Source organism: Ailuropoda melanoleuca, chromosome 16, assembly GCF_002007445.2.
Source record: "Ailuropoda melanoleuca isolate Jingjing chromosome 16, ASM200744v2, whole genome shotgun sequence".
Classification (NCBI taxonomy): Eukaryota; Metazoa; Chordata; class Mammalia; order Carnivora; family Ursidae; genus Ailuropoda; species Ailuropoda melanoleuca.
Window position 1 is genome coordinate 63,712,864 of NC_048233.1, and position 17,073 is coordinate 63,729,936.

Below are 17,073 nucleotides of genomic sequence, written 5' to 3' on the forward strand. Positions count from 1 at the left end.
TCTTTAAAGTCCAGCTGAAAAGAAGACATTATCTGCTTCAGCTTTCAATCTACTGCAATATATTGTTTTGGATGAATGATGACTATATAAGTACAGTTATGAAGTATATGACTACATATGTTGTTGGGAAAGGGAAAAGCACTTTTAATAGCCTTTTCATATAATTGTGGATAGCTCATGTAGCCTCTGAAAAACTGTAAGTTAAGCTTTACTGAAACTGCAAACCAGTTTCTATACAGCAGCTTAACTAATATTAAGGGGTTGGTTAACTGGGGGTGCGAGGGGGGGAAATTACAAACATGATCAATGACTGAAAGAATAAAATAATCTAATTTATTTTGCCCATTCCCACCAAGGAAGTACAACTTTCACAGAAAAAAAGGTAGTTCTCCTCCAAATGGCTATTTTTGTGGTAAATGGGGAGGGTGTGATACTAGACGTCATGCTGAAATTAAAATAAAGATCAGTGAAAATTTAACCCAAGGGATAAAACATCAAAAGTACAGGGGAGAAGATGGTAAGTTAAAAGATTTAAACCTATATAAATAGTTTTTGACCATGACGAACAGAACTGGAGGATGAGTCTCTAACATGGTTTTGTAATGAGTATTTTCCACTATTAAGGGTAATGACTGACTAAATATACTACAGGGAGGAGGAAAACCATGAAATACTATCAAAAGCTGAACATCCTCAAATAATCTGCAGTTTCTTCTCCGCTTATTTTGTCAAGAATGTATTCAAAAATAACTTTTAAGGTTCAGATATCTTCCACTCCTACGTGGTTTGCAAGCTTTCAATTACATAAAAATCACCTGTGGTACTTGTTTCAAACGAAGATTTCAAGTCTCACACAATCTGAAATTAAGGTGTATGCACATATACTTGTATAGAGCACCTAAGTGATTATGCTGCAATGGACCATGGACTCCATTTGGAAGAAACACTATCTATCTGTTCTGTAAATACATTTTTCCAAATGTTGTTTCTTTAAAAATAAAGTAGCATCAGATCTGAGTCAATTTTTTTCCTAAAACATTAATAAAGCTGAATAAATTATACTATCTATGTGAAGTCTTTAGTCTCCCTTGGTAGTTAACCTTTATTCAAAATTAAAAATAGACCAGAGAAGAACTTTGCAAGACTATCTGCAAGCAGTAATTGAGACGATTCATATGGCTAAAGAATAAGGCAGTTTATGTGACAGGTGACATCAGGACTGAATGACAGCTTAGTCCTGTGTGTGCTCCTTTACCAGTGCAACAGAACTCTATCAGATTTTTTTTTTGGTAAATGAATCTGAGTATGTATCCTTTATATAATCCCTTCGACCTTTCCAGGGGACTAAAAATTTACTAAACACGTAAACAATTCAAAACTTGAGAAAAAACAGGCTAAAGACTATCGATCCAAATGATACTTATCATATTTGCTTATTAAATCTGCTATTCATTCCCTAGGAAACAAACAGACGAAAACTACAGATAAAAATCTGAATCTTTTAGAATTCAAAAAATGTGTCTTTAGACCAAAAAGTAGCCAAGATATTAATTCACTAGATAAACTAAGTAAAACATTAGAAAATAATCAGGACATAGTTTTGTCCTCCTGGCTTTAATGGATAGTTTATAATCAGTAAACACTGAATAATCTAAATATTTGCTAATTCAAATCCCTTTTCACATCAATTCTCACACCATTACCAACTGCCCAGCAAAACAAAACAGAAAGACTCAAATTCAAAGCTAGGTCTTGTCTAAAGAGAAAAGATTTAGAGACAATGGCAGAAAAACTTAAAACTATGCTGTTTTGTCATAATCCACTTATAGGTACAAAAATCTCAAACCAGATTTTGCAATTCTGGAAAGTTTATCTGGGATGTAAGCTGCATTCCTGAAACTCCTATATTTTTAATGCTGAAAGAACACACAGCACCCTTCTATTGTACTTCTAAGGAAAACTAATACATACACAGATCAATCTCTCTAATGAACAATTATTGCCAACTAGAGTATTCTACATGGTCGAAATATTAACAATAAAGATGAACTCAATTTTGGCTGCCCCAAACTGTTATACCAAGTATCACAACAGGAGGAGGAAAAGTAGGAAAGGCTATTTTATATAAAGATTGTTAAAAACAGATAAAACTAATTGGGCCCAAAGAACACATCGTCTAATACACATACTTGGCCCTTTCCCCTACCTATTCTTAACCGCTCCCCCTTCCACTTTGGCTTTATTCTTTCTTTTTTTTAAGATTTTATTTATTCATTTGCGCACAAGCAGGGGGAGAGGCAGAGGGAAAGGGAGAAGCAGACTACCCGCTGAGCTGGGAGCCTGGCACAGGCTCTATCCCATGACCTGAGCCACCCAGGCGCCCCTCCACTTTGGTTTTAAAGTTGTTTTGACAATACCATTCATTATCTTTTAACTGCTAGGAAGTACTAATGGTTACCCAACAAAACCTTAAACCAAGTTCCAGGTTTCAACACCATATGTGTTTCATCTTTCATCTTAATAAGTATATAGCAGGGAACATTTTTCATTATTTTCCATATTGTCCCAAACTTATTTTTCACCAAAAGACAACGATTTATGGCCTCAAGTTCCCCTCTTTAAGAACTACTGATAATTATGCTTCTTCAAGTCTTGCAAATTTTCCAAAGTGAGGATCATTTTGTTTATATTATAGGCCTTCCTAATCCTAGGTAGGTTATATATTGTTTTAAAAACGAAGTCTTATTTCTAAAAGATGTGTGCAGAAACAGAAGTTTAGGGATTTAAAGGTTGATGTGAACTATCTTGGCTGAGCACATTTCTCTCCCTCTTCTCATCTAACTTTAGAAACCCCCCACGCTTACGCCCAAATTATTTTACTTTGTATTATTTATGCACCTGTCCTCCGAAAATTAAATTCTATGGGAATTTGTAACATATTGCAAGGAGCCTAAATGCAAAATTCGTCCATTCATTTACTGAACACCATTAAGTATCAAAACAGAACTTCCTCGATTCCTAGATGCAAGGATGAATAAATAAGGCAGTCCCTTCAACTAAGGTCCAAACCCAGTGGAGGAACTTTAAACAACAGCTAAATGCTGTAGGGGTACTGCACAAGGTAAAATGGGGCTAAAAAAGAATGAGAGCAAAAGCTGAACCAAAGCACTAATGTATGTATGTATGTATGTATGTATGTATGTATAGATACACACACACACGACAAAAATATAGCCATAATTCCAAACACGAACCAGATGTGTTTTCATTAGGGAAGTGGGGAGGAACCTACAAGCACATAATAGTTCTATCACCACTGAATTGGCTGAAACAGTAATCAAAATTACCGATGAAAACTGCCAAGGTAATTTAAATAGCTCTCTATGCAAAATGGAACTTCCTCACAAGAGTTGAAAAAAAAGAAAAAGACTACAATAAACCTTAGCAAGTGATCCTGCTTGTCTACAATCATTTCCCTCTTCCAGAGGACACAAATCTATAGATTCAGTATCAAGATAGTAATAACCATCCATATTTTTGAATAACAACCTTAAGATACTATCAGGTTTATTCAACCAACCTTTTTTTTGAGCTTCAATGCTATAAGGCTAAAAGAAATCTACACCTATCTTGCCATATTCTTTGTCCATCACACCCCTTGGTGTTTTTCCAAAGCAAACGCACCATTCGGAGTGGCTTTGGTGGGGTTTTTTTTGTTGTTTTTAACTATTCTTCAGTTCTATTTAGTCTCTTTTTCTTGTCTGTCATTTCAACTCATTTTAGGTGCTCTTTCCTCTAAATATTCACCGACTAGCTAAAAGATTATTGAGGAACACACCATCAACCCACAGAATACTAACTGCAAAGGGAAAAATAATCCTTCACAGTGAAGAAACCCAGCAGTCATCACCCTACCCAAAGCAAACTAGTTGACTCATATTTTTAACCAGGTCACTCTTGATGGTATAATTTAATTATCATTTCAGTTACAGCTGAATAATACAATATCTGGGATTTGCTGGAAGGTAATGAGGATTGGGAGAGCAAAAGAAAGTATGGAAAAAAACAAGATTAGCCACCAGTTCAAGCTCTGATAGGAACATCATACATTATACTGTTTTTTTTTTTGCATGTTTGAAATCATGCATTAAAGAAAAAATTATATGAAGATAACGCTGACAATCAGATGTCAAGAACTGTCTTTTAGGTTAACGGAAGAAAGATACAGGAGCCATCATAAAGGTCAGGACAAGTTGAACATCCAAAAGAAATGTAACTATCGCTTATTTTTTTAACACTAAATACAGAGAAACCCATTGAATCCACAGTAATCGCCTTTAAAAAGGAGAAAGGAAAATGGGGCACCCGAGTGGCTCGGTCGGTTAAGCATCTGACTCTTGATTTCGGCTCAGGTTACGATCTCAGGACCCTGAGATCCCGGGTCCCAAGACTGAACCCCACATGGGGCTCCGCGCTCAGGGCAGAGTCTGCTTGAGATTCTCCCCCCCTTCCCCCAGCCTTGCGTGCTCTTCCTGCTCTCGCACTCTCCGTGCACGGGCGCGCTCTCTCTATCCAAAATAAATAAAAAAAATATTTTTTAAAAAAGAGAAAGGAAAAAAAATTCTTTACAGAAAAATATGAGCCAGTCAGTAAAGACAGAATAGAATTTTTAAAACACCATTTACCACCTTCAATGTAATAACTGGTTTATTCAAGAATTATCCACTGACAAATAACTAGTTAAAAGGTTACTGAGGAACACAAAATCAACCCACCGATTACAAACTGCAAAGGAGAAAATAATCCTTCACAAGGAAGAAACCCAGCAGTCATCACCCTACCCAAATAATCAAACTTAACCATCACTAACAGTGGAACAACCTAACAACTTGGCATGAAGTGTCTTTTGATGTAACATTATACCGTTCTACCCAAAATATTTAAGCCAAATATTATCAAAGCTCTCAGTTTAGACTTAACCAACCACAAAGTTTTCAGGAAATAACAAAAGATAAAGGGACAAGTTAAATGATACCACACACACAAAAATCAAACCAACCCAGAAAATGGTAAGTTTTTACTAGAAAATTGTCTTGGATTCTTCAGACAATATCCCTGGGTGAAAAGGGGCGGGGGGGGGGCTATTCAAGAGATGTAACTAAATGATGCATGTAAACCCAGATTAGATTCTGATAAAAAAAAGTAAAAATAAAATTAAAAAAGAGAGAAAGAAAATCCTATGAATCATACTCTTGGGACAACTGGGGAAATGTGAACAGGTACGGGGCTTCAGAAATGATACGATATTACTATTAATTTTCTTAGTTGAGAAAAACGGTATTGTTATATAACTGCCACAATGTCCTTTTATAAAAGAATGATGAAATATAAGGGGCTGAAATATGTGTTGATTTACTTTCAAATAAATATATATATGCAGAGATAAAACAAGTATGGAAAAACGGTTAACAATTGTTGATTCTAGGTGACGAACTGTATTGCAGGTGTTCATTGCACTTTTCTTTCAACTTTTCTCTAGTACTAAACTTTGCACGGTAAAACTTTTAGGTTAATTTCTTTTCCTGTAAATTTTCACCACCATCTCTTCCATTTAAAACACCACAGTTCTGAAATATTCAAGGTCATGACATTTCGGTGTCTTTATAATTTTATATAAATTTAAGAATTAACAAGCTCTGCAAACTTTCAGTAGAACCTTAGGACATTACTACTCAGCTTTCAAGTGACAAAATATAAGCCCATCTCAGAAAAACTTTGGTAGGTATACATAAAACAGATTTAATAATTTTGAGACTTCAGACTTCACATTCTTGGGCATTGTGACAGCATGTAAAATGTAAACAGAAGATTTCAGTACTGAAATCAGCCAACGAGTAAACACAAAATTTAATTTAGCAAGCTTTCCGACATAATGACATTTACAGTCAACCAGACTATTCAAGAGGAACTGTAACTTTGCCTCATCTCTGTCAACCTCCAAGAACAGCCTCTACCTTCTAAGCTAGGGACTTAAAAAAAAAAAAAAAAACAAAAATCTAAGTGTAGTTTGTAACCACGGCAACGGGAAATTTCAGGAAATTGAGACTCTGCAGGCTAGCTAGCCTCCATTTTAAAAACTATTTACCTATACATACCAGGACTTAAATCGAAAAACAAACTGAATAATCTTTCATAAGGTTATCAGTTTCCTCTTTCAAACTAAAAGGCAGTATTTCCCAAAATTCTGAATAAAGAGCAAAAACAAATCATTTCACTAAATATGATTTTCAAAATATTTTTAGGTCACTCACATCCAGTACTAAAGTAGATGCTTTTATTTACAGTGGCCAAAACAGACTTCTCATTTCCAATTTATCAAATTCTGCAATATTTGTGTCTCCTGAAAAACGAAAATGAAGTGTGGACAGAAGAAAGAGAAAGAGAAGCAGGAGAAAGCCACACAATTCCCAAATCTCGGCATAACCATGCTCTTCTCCTATAGGGCTTCTTTCTTCATTCGCACTGGCAAGAGACTATTTCTCCAGATGAGTTTCATCTCAACATTATTTCTCAAACTGGTAAACAATTTCTGGGTATATCGGAGAGGAGGCAGAGGAAACAGTGAAGTTTTTGAAAACAGCGACTACACGTTAATCAATTCCTAACCACCCTAATATCAAAACAAAATGGTATCAAAGGAAGGCACCCCACAGCAGTAGTCCCATGAACCTAAACAGGACGAAGCAGCTTCCTGGCTATTGTCTAAATTAAGTATTTGTTCATATTAACGCCTAAGAGAAGCCAAAAAATAATTTCAAATCTCAGTCAGCTCTTACTCCCCATTCCCCCCATTCTTCTGTACCCGGTCCTCCGGGTGATTAGACCCCAATTCCTTCCTTAGGCGAACATGGCTGGAGTACTCGGACGAACACAGACGTGAAGAGAAGAGGTCGCCACGAGGCCCCACCACTCTCTTTCCTCACCTGCTCCGGGGCGCCGTCTCCTGACATGGCCTCAGCTGATTAGAAAGGAAGAACTGGCCCGCGATGCGAAGCTAGAAAAGAAAAATTAAACTAAAAACCACCCCAAACCAGTAAAGTTACCCCCTGCCCAGCGGAGCCAGACCGCCAACGCGAATCGCCACCGCCCACTCAGATATGAATTAAAATGGCTGCGCCCCTGCCGGACGAGGAGAGAGGTGTGGCTTCTGCATTAACTTCCGGGGCAGTGGGTGGAGTTAAGAGCCCAACTCGCCAGTTACTAGGCCGCGCAGATGCAGAGAGAACCCAGAGGTGGGCCCAATGCCTATGATGACGTCACGACCCTGGGCTAGGTGAGCTGTTGCTGAGCTGGCTACAACCGGCTGCGAGGCGGGAAACTGTTTAGCCTGGAGGTTCGCGCGCCTTTTGGAATTTAATTATCAAGCTGTGGAACCTGGTTCTTCACTGTTGAAGCCTGACTGCCAGTCAGTTTAGTTCAGGCAAACTGGCCATCTCAGAGAACAATGCTAAGTTTAAATGCCTTCTAAACTTTGGAGATAAGGAATATATCGAGGTTTTCAATGACCTAAGCTCATGCTTTATATGCTTCTTAGGGATGAGAGGAACAAATCGAGCCCATATTAATGTATACTGCCACTATCTACTGTTGTGTCTACGATTTTAAAGTCTGTAAGGCCCGGGTTTTAAGCTCAGCATCTCACCATGATTCCTTGTATGCAAAGCGGAGATAAACACTCTCCACTCTCTGGAGCCAGACTCCATTCGTTTGAATCCTGGCTTCATTTGAATGCTGGCTTCGTCTCTCACTTGATAGGTTAACCATGGAAATTTTAACTTTGTCTGTGCCTCCGTTTCCTTGCCTATAGATAGGAATAATAATAGTACCCGCAATTTAAATAAAGTGTACAGGTGAAAGTGTTCAGAGCAGTTCTGGTATAGTCCGAGATTAAGTGAGTAGGACTCCTTTCAAGCTAATTTCCAGTTAAAGATCATACTGTGGGGGCGCCTGAGTGGCTCAGTGGGGAGCCCGGGTGGCTCAGTCCTTAAGCGTCTCTCTTCGGCTCAGGGCGTGATTCCAGAGTCCTGGGATCGAGCTCCGCATCAGGCTCCTCTGCTAGGAGTCTTCTTCTTCCTCTCCCACTCCCCCTGCTTGTGTTCCCTCTCTCGCTGGCTGTCTCTATCTCTGTCGAATAAATAAATAAAATCTTTAAAAAAAAATCATACTGTGTCTCCTTTTATCCTCCTTGCCGATAGCGGCCTACATGCCAAGATAAACCTCAGCTTTTCCAGTACACACCTTTTCAGTCTCCGTGCCTCTGCTTGTATTTCCACCACCCTTTCTGCAGCCTGAATTCTTACCCTTTCAAGTAATCAGACACATGAATAAAAGACGTATATTAACACAAAGATGTAAATGTTTATTGCACCACCCAACAATAGAGGATGTTAAATATATTATAAAACATCTCTACAATGGAATGTTATGGGGCCGGTAAACTGATGCTAACCTACAATGACTGACAGATATCCATGATACTAATAAGTGAAAAGGATAATGTACAATGACTGACAGATAATCCATGATATTGTTACCAGAAAAAGAATGCAAAAATAGTGCACATTATATAGGAGATAGATGTGTGTATGTGTATATATATATATATATATATATATACACATACACACATCCACACACACACACATTACCCTAAAATATTAAAAGATTAAAAGTAGTTATCTCCAGATTTGGGTGTCACATAATATATTATATATATATATAATATATATATATACACATACACACATCCACACACACACATTACCCTAAAATATTAAAAGATTAAAAGTAGTTATCTCCAGATTTGGGTGTCACATAATATATTATATATATATATAATATATATATACACATACACACATCCACACACACACATTACCCTAAAATATTAAAAGATTAAAAGTAGTTATCTCCAGATTTGGGTGTCACATAATTTTTCTTTTTATCTGTTTTCTGAGTTTGTCTGTGATTAGTTAATGTAAGAAAAGTTTTTAAGAATAGTATTCACGTTCTATTCTTCAAAGTTGGACTCAAATGCTGTTTTTCCTAGTATTTTTATGAAAAACTTCAAAGAGATAAAAGTTCAAAGAATAATACAATGAATGCCTATATCCCCACCACCTTGATCCAGTGACTAACATTTTGATGTGTTTGCTTTATACGTATGTATTAACATGTATGGTTTGCTTTTTGCAAAATAATTTGAAAGCAAATACAAACATCATGACACTTCATCCAAAAATAAATCAGTTTAAGTTTTCTGAGAATAAGGACATTCTCCTTCGTAACTACAGTACCATTATCACACCTAAGAAAATTAATAATTATTTCCTAGCATTATCAACTATTCGGTGTATATTCAAATTTTCCCAGGCATCCCAAAAGTATCTTTTTGGAGTTTTTTACAAATTAGGATCCAGTAAAGTTTCAAGCATTGCATTTAGCAGTTATATCTCTTTAGTTGCTTTTATTCTAAAAATAGTCCTCTCATCTTTTCATTTTTTAAGTTTTTTAAGAGACCTGACTGGTTTTCTCTAGGAATGTCCCATATTCTGGATATATCCAAAAGTGTGCTCTACAGGAGTGATAAGATTCAGGTTAAACATTTTGGCAAGAAGGGTTGCGTGGGTCACTCAGTTGGTTAACCGGCTGCCTTTGGCTTAGGTCATGATCTCAGGGTCCTGGAATGGAGCTCCATGTGGAGCTCCCTGCTCGGCAGGGAGTCTGCTTCTCCCTCTCACTCTCCTCTGTGCTCTCTCTCTCTCTAATAAATAAAGAAAATCTTAAAAAAGACAAAAACATTTTGGCAAGAATATGTCACAGGTATAGCTATGTACTTCATTTTGTATTATGTCAGGAGATACATCAAACTACTAATTTGTTGCTAAGTTTGATCACTTGTTTGGGTGGTGACTGTCAGATCTCTCCTTTAGGCACATTTCACCCTTTGTAGTTAACAAGCAGGTAATTGCAGAGTAAGGCGCTGGCACAATGCCAATTTCCTGTTCCCCAATAAATTTTCACCTATTAATAAATCTTTCCTGAATTAATAGTGAAATACTTGGTGATTAAATAAAAAGTTTTAAATTCTATTTTTCTTTCTACTTTAAAGTTCTTCTGTGGGGGCGCCTGGGTGGCACAGCGGTTAAGCGTCTGCCTTCGGCTCAGGGCGTGATCCCGGCGTTATGGGATCGAGCCCCACATCAGGCTCCTCCGCTATAAGCCTGCTTCTTCCTCTCCCACTCCCCCTGCTTGTGTTCCCTCTCTCGCTGGCTGTCTCTATCTCTGTCAAATAAATAAATAAAATCTTTAAAAATAAATAAATAAATAAATAAATAAAGTTCTTCTGTGAAAAAGAAAATTCTTTCTCACTAATACATAAAAACAGGGTAACTGCTTAAATTTTTCCCTTTAATGATAAATTTTCAAAGTAAAGGTTTTGATTTAATATCTCCTTCAAGTAGTAGAAAATGAATTTTTTTCTGGCTTTTTCTCTTTGAGTATCATTGTGGACTCATGAGTTTTTTAAGACTTAAGTTGTTTCAATCAATTGTGATCATTATTCTTTTGGGGCCAATACAAGTCCCTTTATACTGGGTGACTGGGTCCCATGTCTTTTTGACATGATGCCATCAGTTTTGGAAAACTTCCTGACTTACTGGCACAAAATGTCTTAGACTCACTTATGTATCTTCCCTCTTACAGAATTGTACCCTCCCTGTCACAGACCTAGACTCAGTCATTTCTCCAAGTTACCTTGGTTCCTTCAGTTTTGAAATAGTAATAGAAACAAAATGTGGGCAATAGATGTTCTCTTTGCTACTGGGTGCCATTGTCTCTGGGCCTTTTCAGTGTTCAGAGATAGGAAATGTATTTTTTAAATTATAAGTTCATATATTGATTTCCAATTCAAATTTAACAGATTGTCTTTTTTCTTTATTGATTATACATTTGTATCTCATTTCTCTTACTCTTGGTCCTTACAAAATATATTAAAAAGTTTCTAGATGACATCAAAATAAAAAACTTCTGCACAGCAAAGGAAACTATCAACAAAACTAAAAGACAACCTACTGAATAGAAGATATTTGCAAATGACATATCTGAAAAAGGGTTAGGGTTCAAAATATATATAGAACTTATACAACTCAACACCAAAAAGCCAAATAATCCAATTAACAAATGGGCAGAAGATCTGAACAGACATTTCTCCAAAGAAGACATACAGATGGCCAATAGCCACATGAAAAGATTTTCAACATCCCTCATCATCAAGGAAATGCAAATCAAAACCACAATGAGATATCACCTCACACCTGTCAGAATGGCTAAAATCAAGAACACAGGAAACAAGTGTTGATGAGGATGTAGAGAAAAAGGAACCCTCATGCACTGTTGATGGGAATGCAAACTGATGCAGCCACCTGTGAAAACAATATGGCTGTTCCTCAAAAATTTCAAAACAGAATTACCATATGATCTAGTAATTCCAGTATTGGGTATTTATGAAAACACTAGTTCTTAAGGTTATATGCACCCCCATGTTTATTACAGCATTATTTACAATGGCCAAATTATGGAAGCAGCCCAAGTGTTCATCGATAGATGAATGGATAAAGAAAATGTGGTACACACCGTCACACACACAATGGAATAGTACTCAAGCATAAAAAAGAATGAAATCTGGCCATTTGCAAAGCATGGATGGATCTAGAGAGTATAATGCTAAGCAAAATAAATCAGTAGAGAAAGACAAATACCATATGATTTCACTCATATGTGCAATTTTAAAAAGAAAACAAATGAACGAAGAGAAAAAAGGAAACAACCTAAAAAAGAGACTCTTAATTATAGAGAACAAACACATGGTTACAAGAGGGGAGGTGGGTGGTGCGATGGATGAAGTAGGTGAAGGGGATTAAGAATATACTTACCTTGATGAGCACTGAGTAATATATAAATTTGTTGATCACTAAAAAACAAGAAATTAAAATTTTCTAGATTAAAATACTAATACTAAAATATCAATATCAATACATTTACTGAGTGATGTTTAAGTCTTCTTTAAAATTCTTTTTGTCCTTAGAGTGTGTCATATTAAGGCTGTTCAGTCAGGGTGGCTTAGTACAAAAGTTACTTGAAATAATTTTTGTCTCTCTGAGTTTATGTGAGCAATTTTACATACAGTTAGGTTCAACTGTTTCCATTTGGCTTCAATTTTATTGTTTGCTCTTTTTAGCTGTAATTTTATTTTTAAATATAAAACCCACATTACATGGTTCAAGAATCAAAACTATGTAAAGAGTTATTCTCAGGGGAGTTTCACTTCAATTTCTAGACCTTCCACCCACCTAACCCCGTTCCCATCCTCTATAGATAATCATTTTTATTAGTTTCCAGTTTAATCCTTCCAGTGTTTCTTTTTGCAAACATAAGCAAGCATATATTTTGCCTTTTTCTTACACAAAAGGTCCACAAGTCTACACTTGCTTTTTTTCACTTGGTGTATTGTGGAGGTCACTCCCTACTTTACCAGTAAAGGTTTTCATCATTTTTTTTTTGTTGTTTATTTAACATTTGGTTAGTACTCCACCGTTTGGATTACTATAAGCTTTACCCAACCTTATTGATGGAAATCTGTGTTGTTCCCACTCTTGCTCTACCAATAATGCTTCAGCAAATAATGCTGTGCGTATGTTTTTTTATATTTCTGAATATGTATCTTTGGGGTACATTCCTAAAGCGAGATTGCTGAGTCAAAGGATAAATAGACATGTAATTTTATTAGATTTTACCAAACCCCGTTCCATGGAAATTGTGCCATTTTGCACTCCCCAAGTCTGTGTATTTATTTTTCCCATAGCTCCTTCAACAGTATGTTGTCAAATTTGGACTTTTGCCAATCTGATAGGTAAGAAGTGGTATCTCAGTTTTATTCACATTCCTTTTTTTTTTTTTTTTACAAGGGAGACTATAATCTTTTCATATGTGTAAGGGTTATTTCCTTTTACTCTGAAGTGCCTGTTCATGTTTTTTGCCCATTTTTCTCTCTCTTTTGGTCTTCATTGTCTTGATTTTTAAAAGTGTTCTCTAAGGGTGCCTGGGTGGCTTAGCTGGCTAATTGTCTGTCTTTGGCTCACATCATGATCCCAGGGTCCTGGGATTGAGCCCCACATCAGGCTCTGCTCAGCGATGAGTCTGCTTCTCCCTCTTCTTCTCCCTCTTCCCCTGCTTGTGCTCTCTCTCTCTCTCTCTGTCAAATAAATAAATAAAAATATTTTTTAAAAGTGCTCTCTCTATTAAAGAGATTAACTCTTTGAATGTTATATATGTTGCAAATATTTCATCCTTATTTCTCATTTTTCTTTTAATTGTGCTTTTATGGATTTTTATGTGTGTGGGGGGTAATAGGAGGTTGGGTGGGTTTTGTTTTGTTTTGGTTTTGGTTATGTGAAAAATGTTTTTTTAATTGTTTGGGGTTTGGGGACGAAGAAAGAAGGGCTTTCTCCATTCCCAGGTAATAAATTCATTCATGGTTTTAGTACTTCTATAACTTCATTTTTTCCATTTAGACAGTGTTGCTAGAATTAGCAAATAAAAATACAGCACAATCAGTTAAATTTGAATTTCATATAAACAACAAATAATTTTTTTGTATAAGTATATACCAAGAAGCAAATGTAGGCAACTCTGTGTTTTAACCGGCAACCCTACATTTGGATTTATGATCCATTTAGAGTTTATTCTAGTGTGTATTAGGCAGCACGAGTCCAATCTTATCTTCTCCCAAATACAAATTCCATTTTCAAAAAGCAAATTTTAATGAAGGAGTAGTCTTAAATAAATTAGTGGCAATATGACATATTGCCCCTGAATACCGTGCTTTGCATCTTTCAAGAATTAAGAACATTTTCCTACCTAGCCAACATAATACTATCACATTTAATTAGATTAATAATTCCTTAATCTCATCTAATATCTAGTACATATTCAGATTTTCCAATTGTCCCAACATTTTCTTCACATTTGGTTTACTTAAAACAAGAGCCAATTTAAGACGACACATTACATTTGGTTTTTCTGTTTCTTAGATCTCTTTTAGTCTAGAATAGTTCCTTTTTTCACAACACTGAGTTGTTGAAGAGACTGACCCTGTTAGTTGTCTTCTATTTTTTTTTTCAGATTTATTTATTTATTTATTTGAGAGAGAGGGCACATGCAATTGCGTGCAGGGGGAGAGGCAGAGGGAGAGGGAGAGAATCCTCAAGCAGACGCCCCCCTGACTGTAGAGCCTGATGTCAGGCTCAATCTCACGACCCTGAGATCATGATCTGAGCTGAAACCAAGAGCTGGACGCTCAACCGACTGAGCCACCCAAGCGCCCCAGTTAGTTGTCTTTTAGAATGCATGTTCCACCTATGGATTTTTCTCATTGCTTCCTCATGATGTCATCCCATGACTTTCTTGTTGCAGGTGTGGCTAAAGTCCATTAAATAACATAAAACTTTATACTGGATTAGGGTGGAGACAGTCTGATTCTGTTATACTCTTCTTGCAACTAGAAAGTAATTCTATGGAACCAAACACGTTAGGTTCTTCATCAATTATTCACCTCATGGTTCTTACACTAACTGATAATTTTTGACTTGTTAATTTAGAGGTTATTTTATTATCATTTTCTAATTCTATGATTGGTTTCATGTTGATTTACTAGCATTCTTATGAAGAGTTTTCCCCTATGAACTGAGCCTACTTAGTTTATTAGAAAGCAGGTTAAAGACTTAATTCTTCTCTTCTACTTATAAAATTTTAAGTAAGGGAGTGAATTAATGATACGTGCTTCTGATGGGGACAAATGAATTTTTCCTGCATTTTTCTTTTTGGGGTATCATTTTGGAATTCACAGACTTTCATAAATTCAATGTGTTTCCATAAACTACAACCAAGAGAGTGTGCTGTCCTAGAAGCCACATGAAGAAAGTTTATCAAGAAGTGATCCTCCGTGAAACCATGAGTCAGGTGCTAGGTCAAGTAAAATGAAGATTGGGAATTCTCCATTGGACTTAGCAATATAGAGATTATTGATGACTTTGACCACAGCAGTTTTGAAGGAGTTATGGGGCAAGTACCTGACGAAGTGGATTTAAGAAAGACAGAGAAGAGAGGAATTAGAGAGCAGTCTTTGAAGGGATTTTCCTGCAAAATAAAGCAAGTAAAGGGAGGGGAGAAGAGTAGCTAGTAGGACAGTGAGTCAAGAGAGAAATTTTTATTTGTTTTGTTTGTTTACGATAGATAGCTTTTAGTAAGTAGACAGAATTCACTGGGGAAAAAGGTCCATCACTCTGTATCTTGCTTTGTTTGTACAGTCTGCCTTGTGAAGAACAAGAGCCCGTAAGAATTTTTTAAAAAATCAATTTCTGTCAGCAGTCTCATCAGGCTGCCCTCCCCCAGAGACTACTTCTATCCACCTTATATTCTTTATCCTCACTGCCATTCCATTAGTAACCACTTCCCCTTCTTTTAAAGCCCTGCCAAAGTGCATTTCTTCCAAATGCTTCTTATTTTTTTAACATACTGAGATGTAATTCACATATTACATCGTATTAGTTTTAGGCATACGACATAACGATGGCTATGTGTATAAATTGTGAAATGATTACCACAATAAATCTAGTTAACATCCATCAACACACATGATTACAAATTTTTTTCTTGCAGTGAGAACTTAAAATCTACTCTCTTCGCAACTTTCAAATATACAATATAGTATTGTTAACTATAGTCACCATGCTGTACATTACTTCCCTGGGATTTACCTTACAACTGGAAGTTTATACCAAGAGTAATATTTGTCTGTTGTTAAAGTGGGAGAGTTAACAGCAAAATTGTATACTGGTGGGAATGATACAGTAGCAAGTAAAACCTAAGAGATAAAAGGGAGAGTTGCCAGAGTAGGAGAGGTGAAGGGAATTTGAATGCTGTGCATAAATGGAGGAAGTACTGTCTTGAGATAGAAGCATAAATAACAGATGGAAAAGTTGAGTATGTGAGTGAGGATGCTGAGACATGGTTAGGTGTGTTGGTGAAAGTCTTTGGAAATTCCCTTGTGATTACTTCCATCTTCTGGTGAAGTAGGAAGCATGATCACCAGCTGAGAATACGTTTTGGAAATGAGGATTTGGAGGTTCAGAAGAAAGGAGAAGACATGAAAAGATAACATGGGGGGTGAAGGTGAATTGACTAAGGACATATAGTAAAATTGCCTGGCAAACTATAGGGTCCACTGGAGGTGTCTGGCTAAGAATTTAAAATGGACCAGCCTTGGGGCGCCTGGGTGGCACAGCGGTTAGGCGTCTGCCTTCGGCTCAGGGCGTGATCCCGGTGTTCCGGGATCGAGCCCCACATCAGGCTCCTCTGCTATGAGCCTGCTTCTTCCTCTCCCACTCCCCCTGCTTGTGTTCCCTCTCTCGCTGGCTGTCTCTATCTCTGTCGAATAAATAAATAAAATCTTAAAAAAAAAAAAATGGACCAGCCTGCTTTTGTGTTTTCCTCCAGCCGCAGTTCAGCCACACAAATCAAATAAATATGTGGGTTAGGGGAAGACAGCTGCATTTAACCAGAGGTGTGGTTTTGTCATGAACGCGAAGAAACAAAAGGGAAAAACATGACTCAAAATCTATGGAAGGGAATGTTTATAATGACTGACCATGGAATTGAAACTGGGTAAGGAGGGGAAATGAGGACATCAAAGGGTGAGGCACAGTAGTATCACCAGATTTGAGGACCTATGGTGGCATTAAAGATCTCTAGAAGGAATAAGCTGGAAAGATAGGAAGTAGAGATTAGAGAATGGAATGAAGAAAAATGAGATCACAGAGGATCTGTACTTATTGATAATGGCAAAATCAAGGTTATGACCATAGAGGTGAGTGGCTGAGGTAGGTTGAAGGACAAGACCAGTGGGGTGAATTCAAGAAATTGAACAATGTGAGTGTTGGACAGTTTGTCTAGGTG

At 36.8% G+C, this 17,073-nt stretch overlaps 1 protein-coding gene across 2 annotated transcripts in view; it reads right to left on the bottom strand.

The window, feature by feature from the left end:
* Positions 1-7,197, bottom strand: part of CSTF3 (cleavage stimulation factor subunit 3) — a 67,309-nt gene extending 60,112 nt beyond the window's left edge. Inside the window, exon 1 of one of the 2 annotated variants that reach the window (XM_034646034.1) lies at positions 6,984-7,197. In XM_034646034.1, coding sequence (XP_034501925.1) covers positions 6,984-7,010 — 27 coding nt within the window. In that variant the 5' untranslated portion in view covers positions 7,011-7,197. The remainder of the gene's footprint in view (positions 1-6,983) is intronic. The other variant, XM_011222754.3, reaches the window with a different exon arrangement.
* Between the last annotated feature and the right edge of the window lie 9,876 nt (positions 7,198-17,073).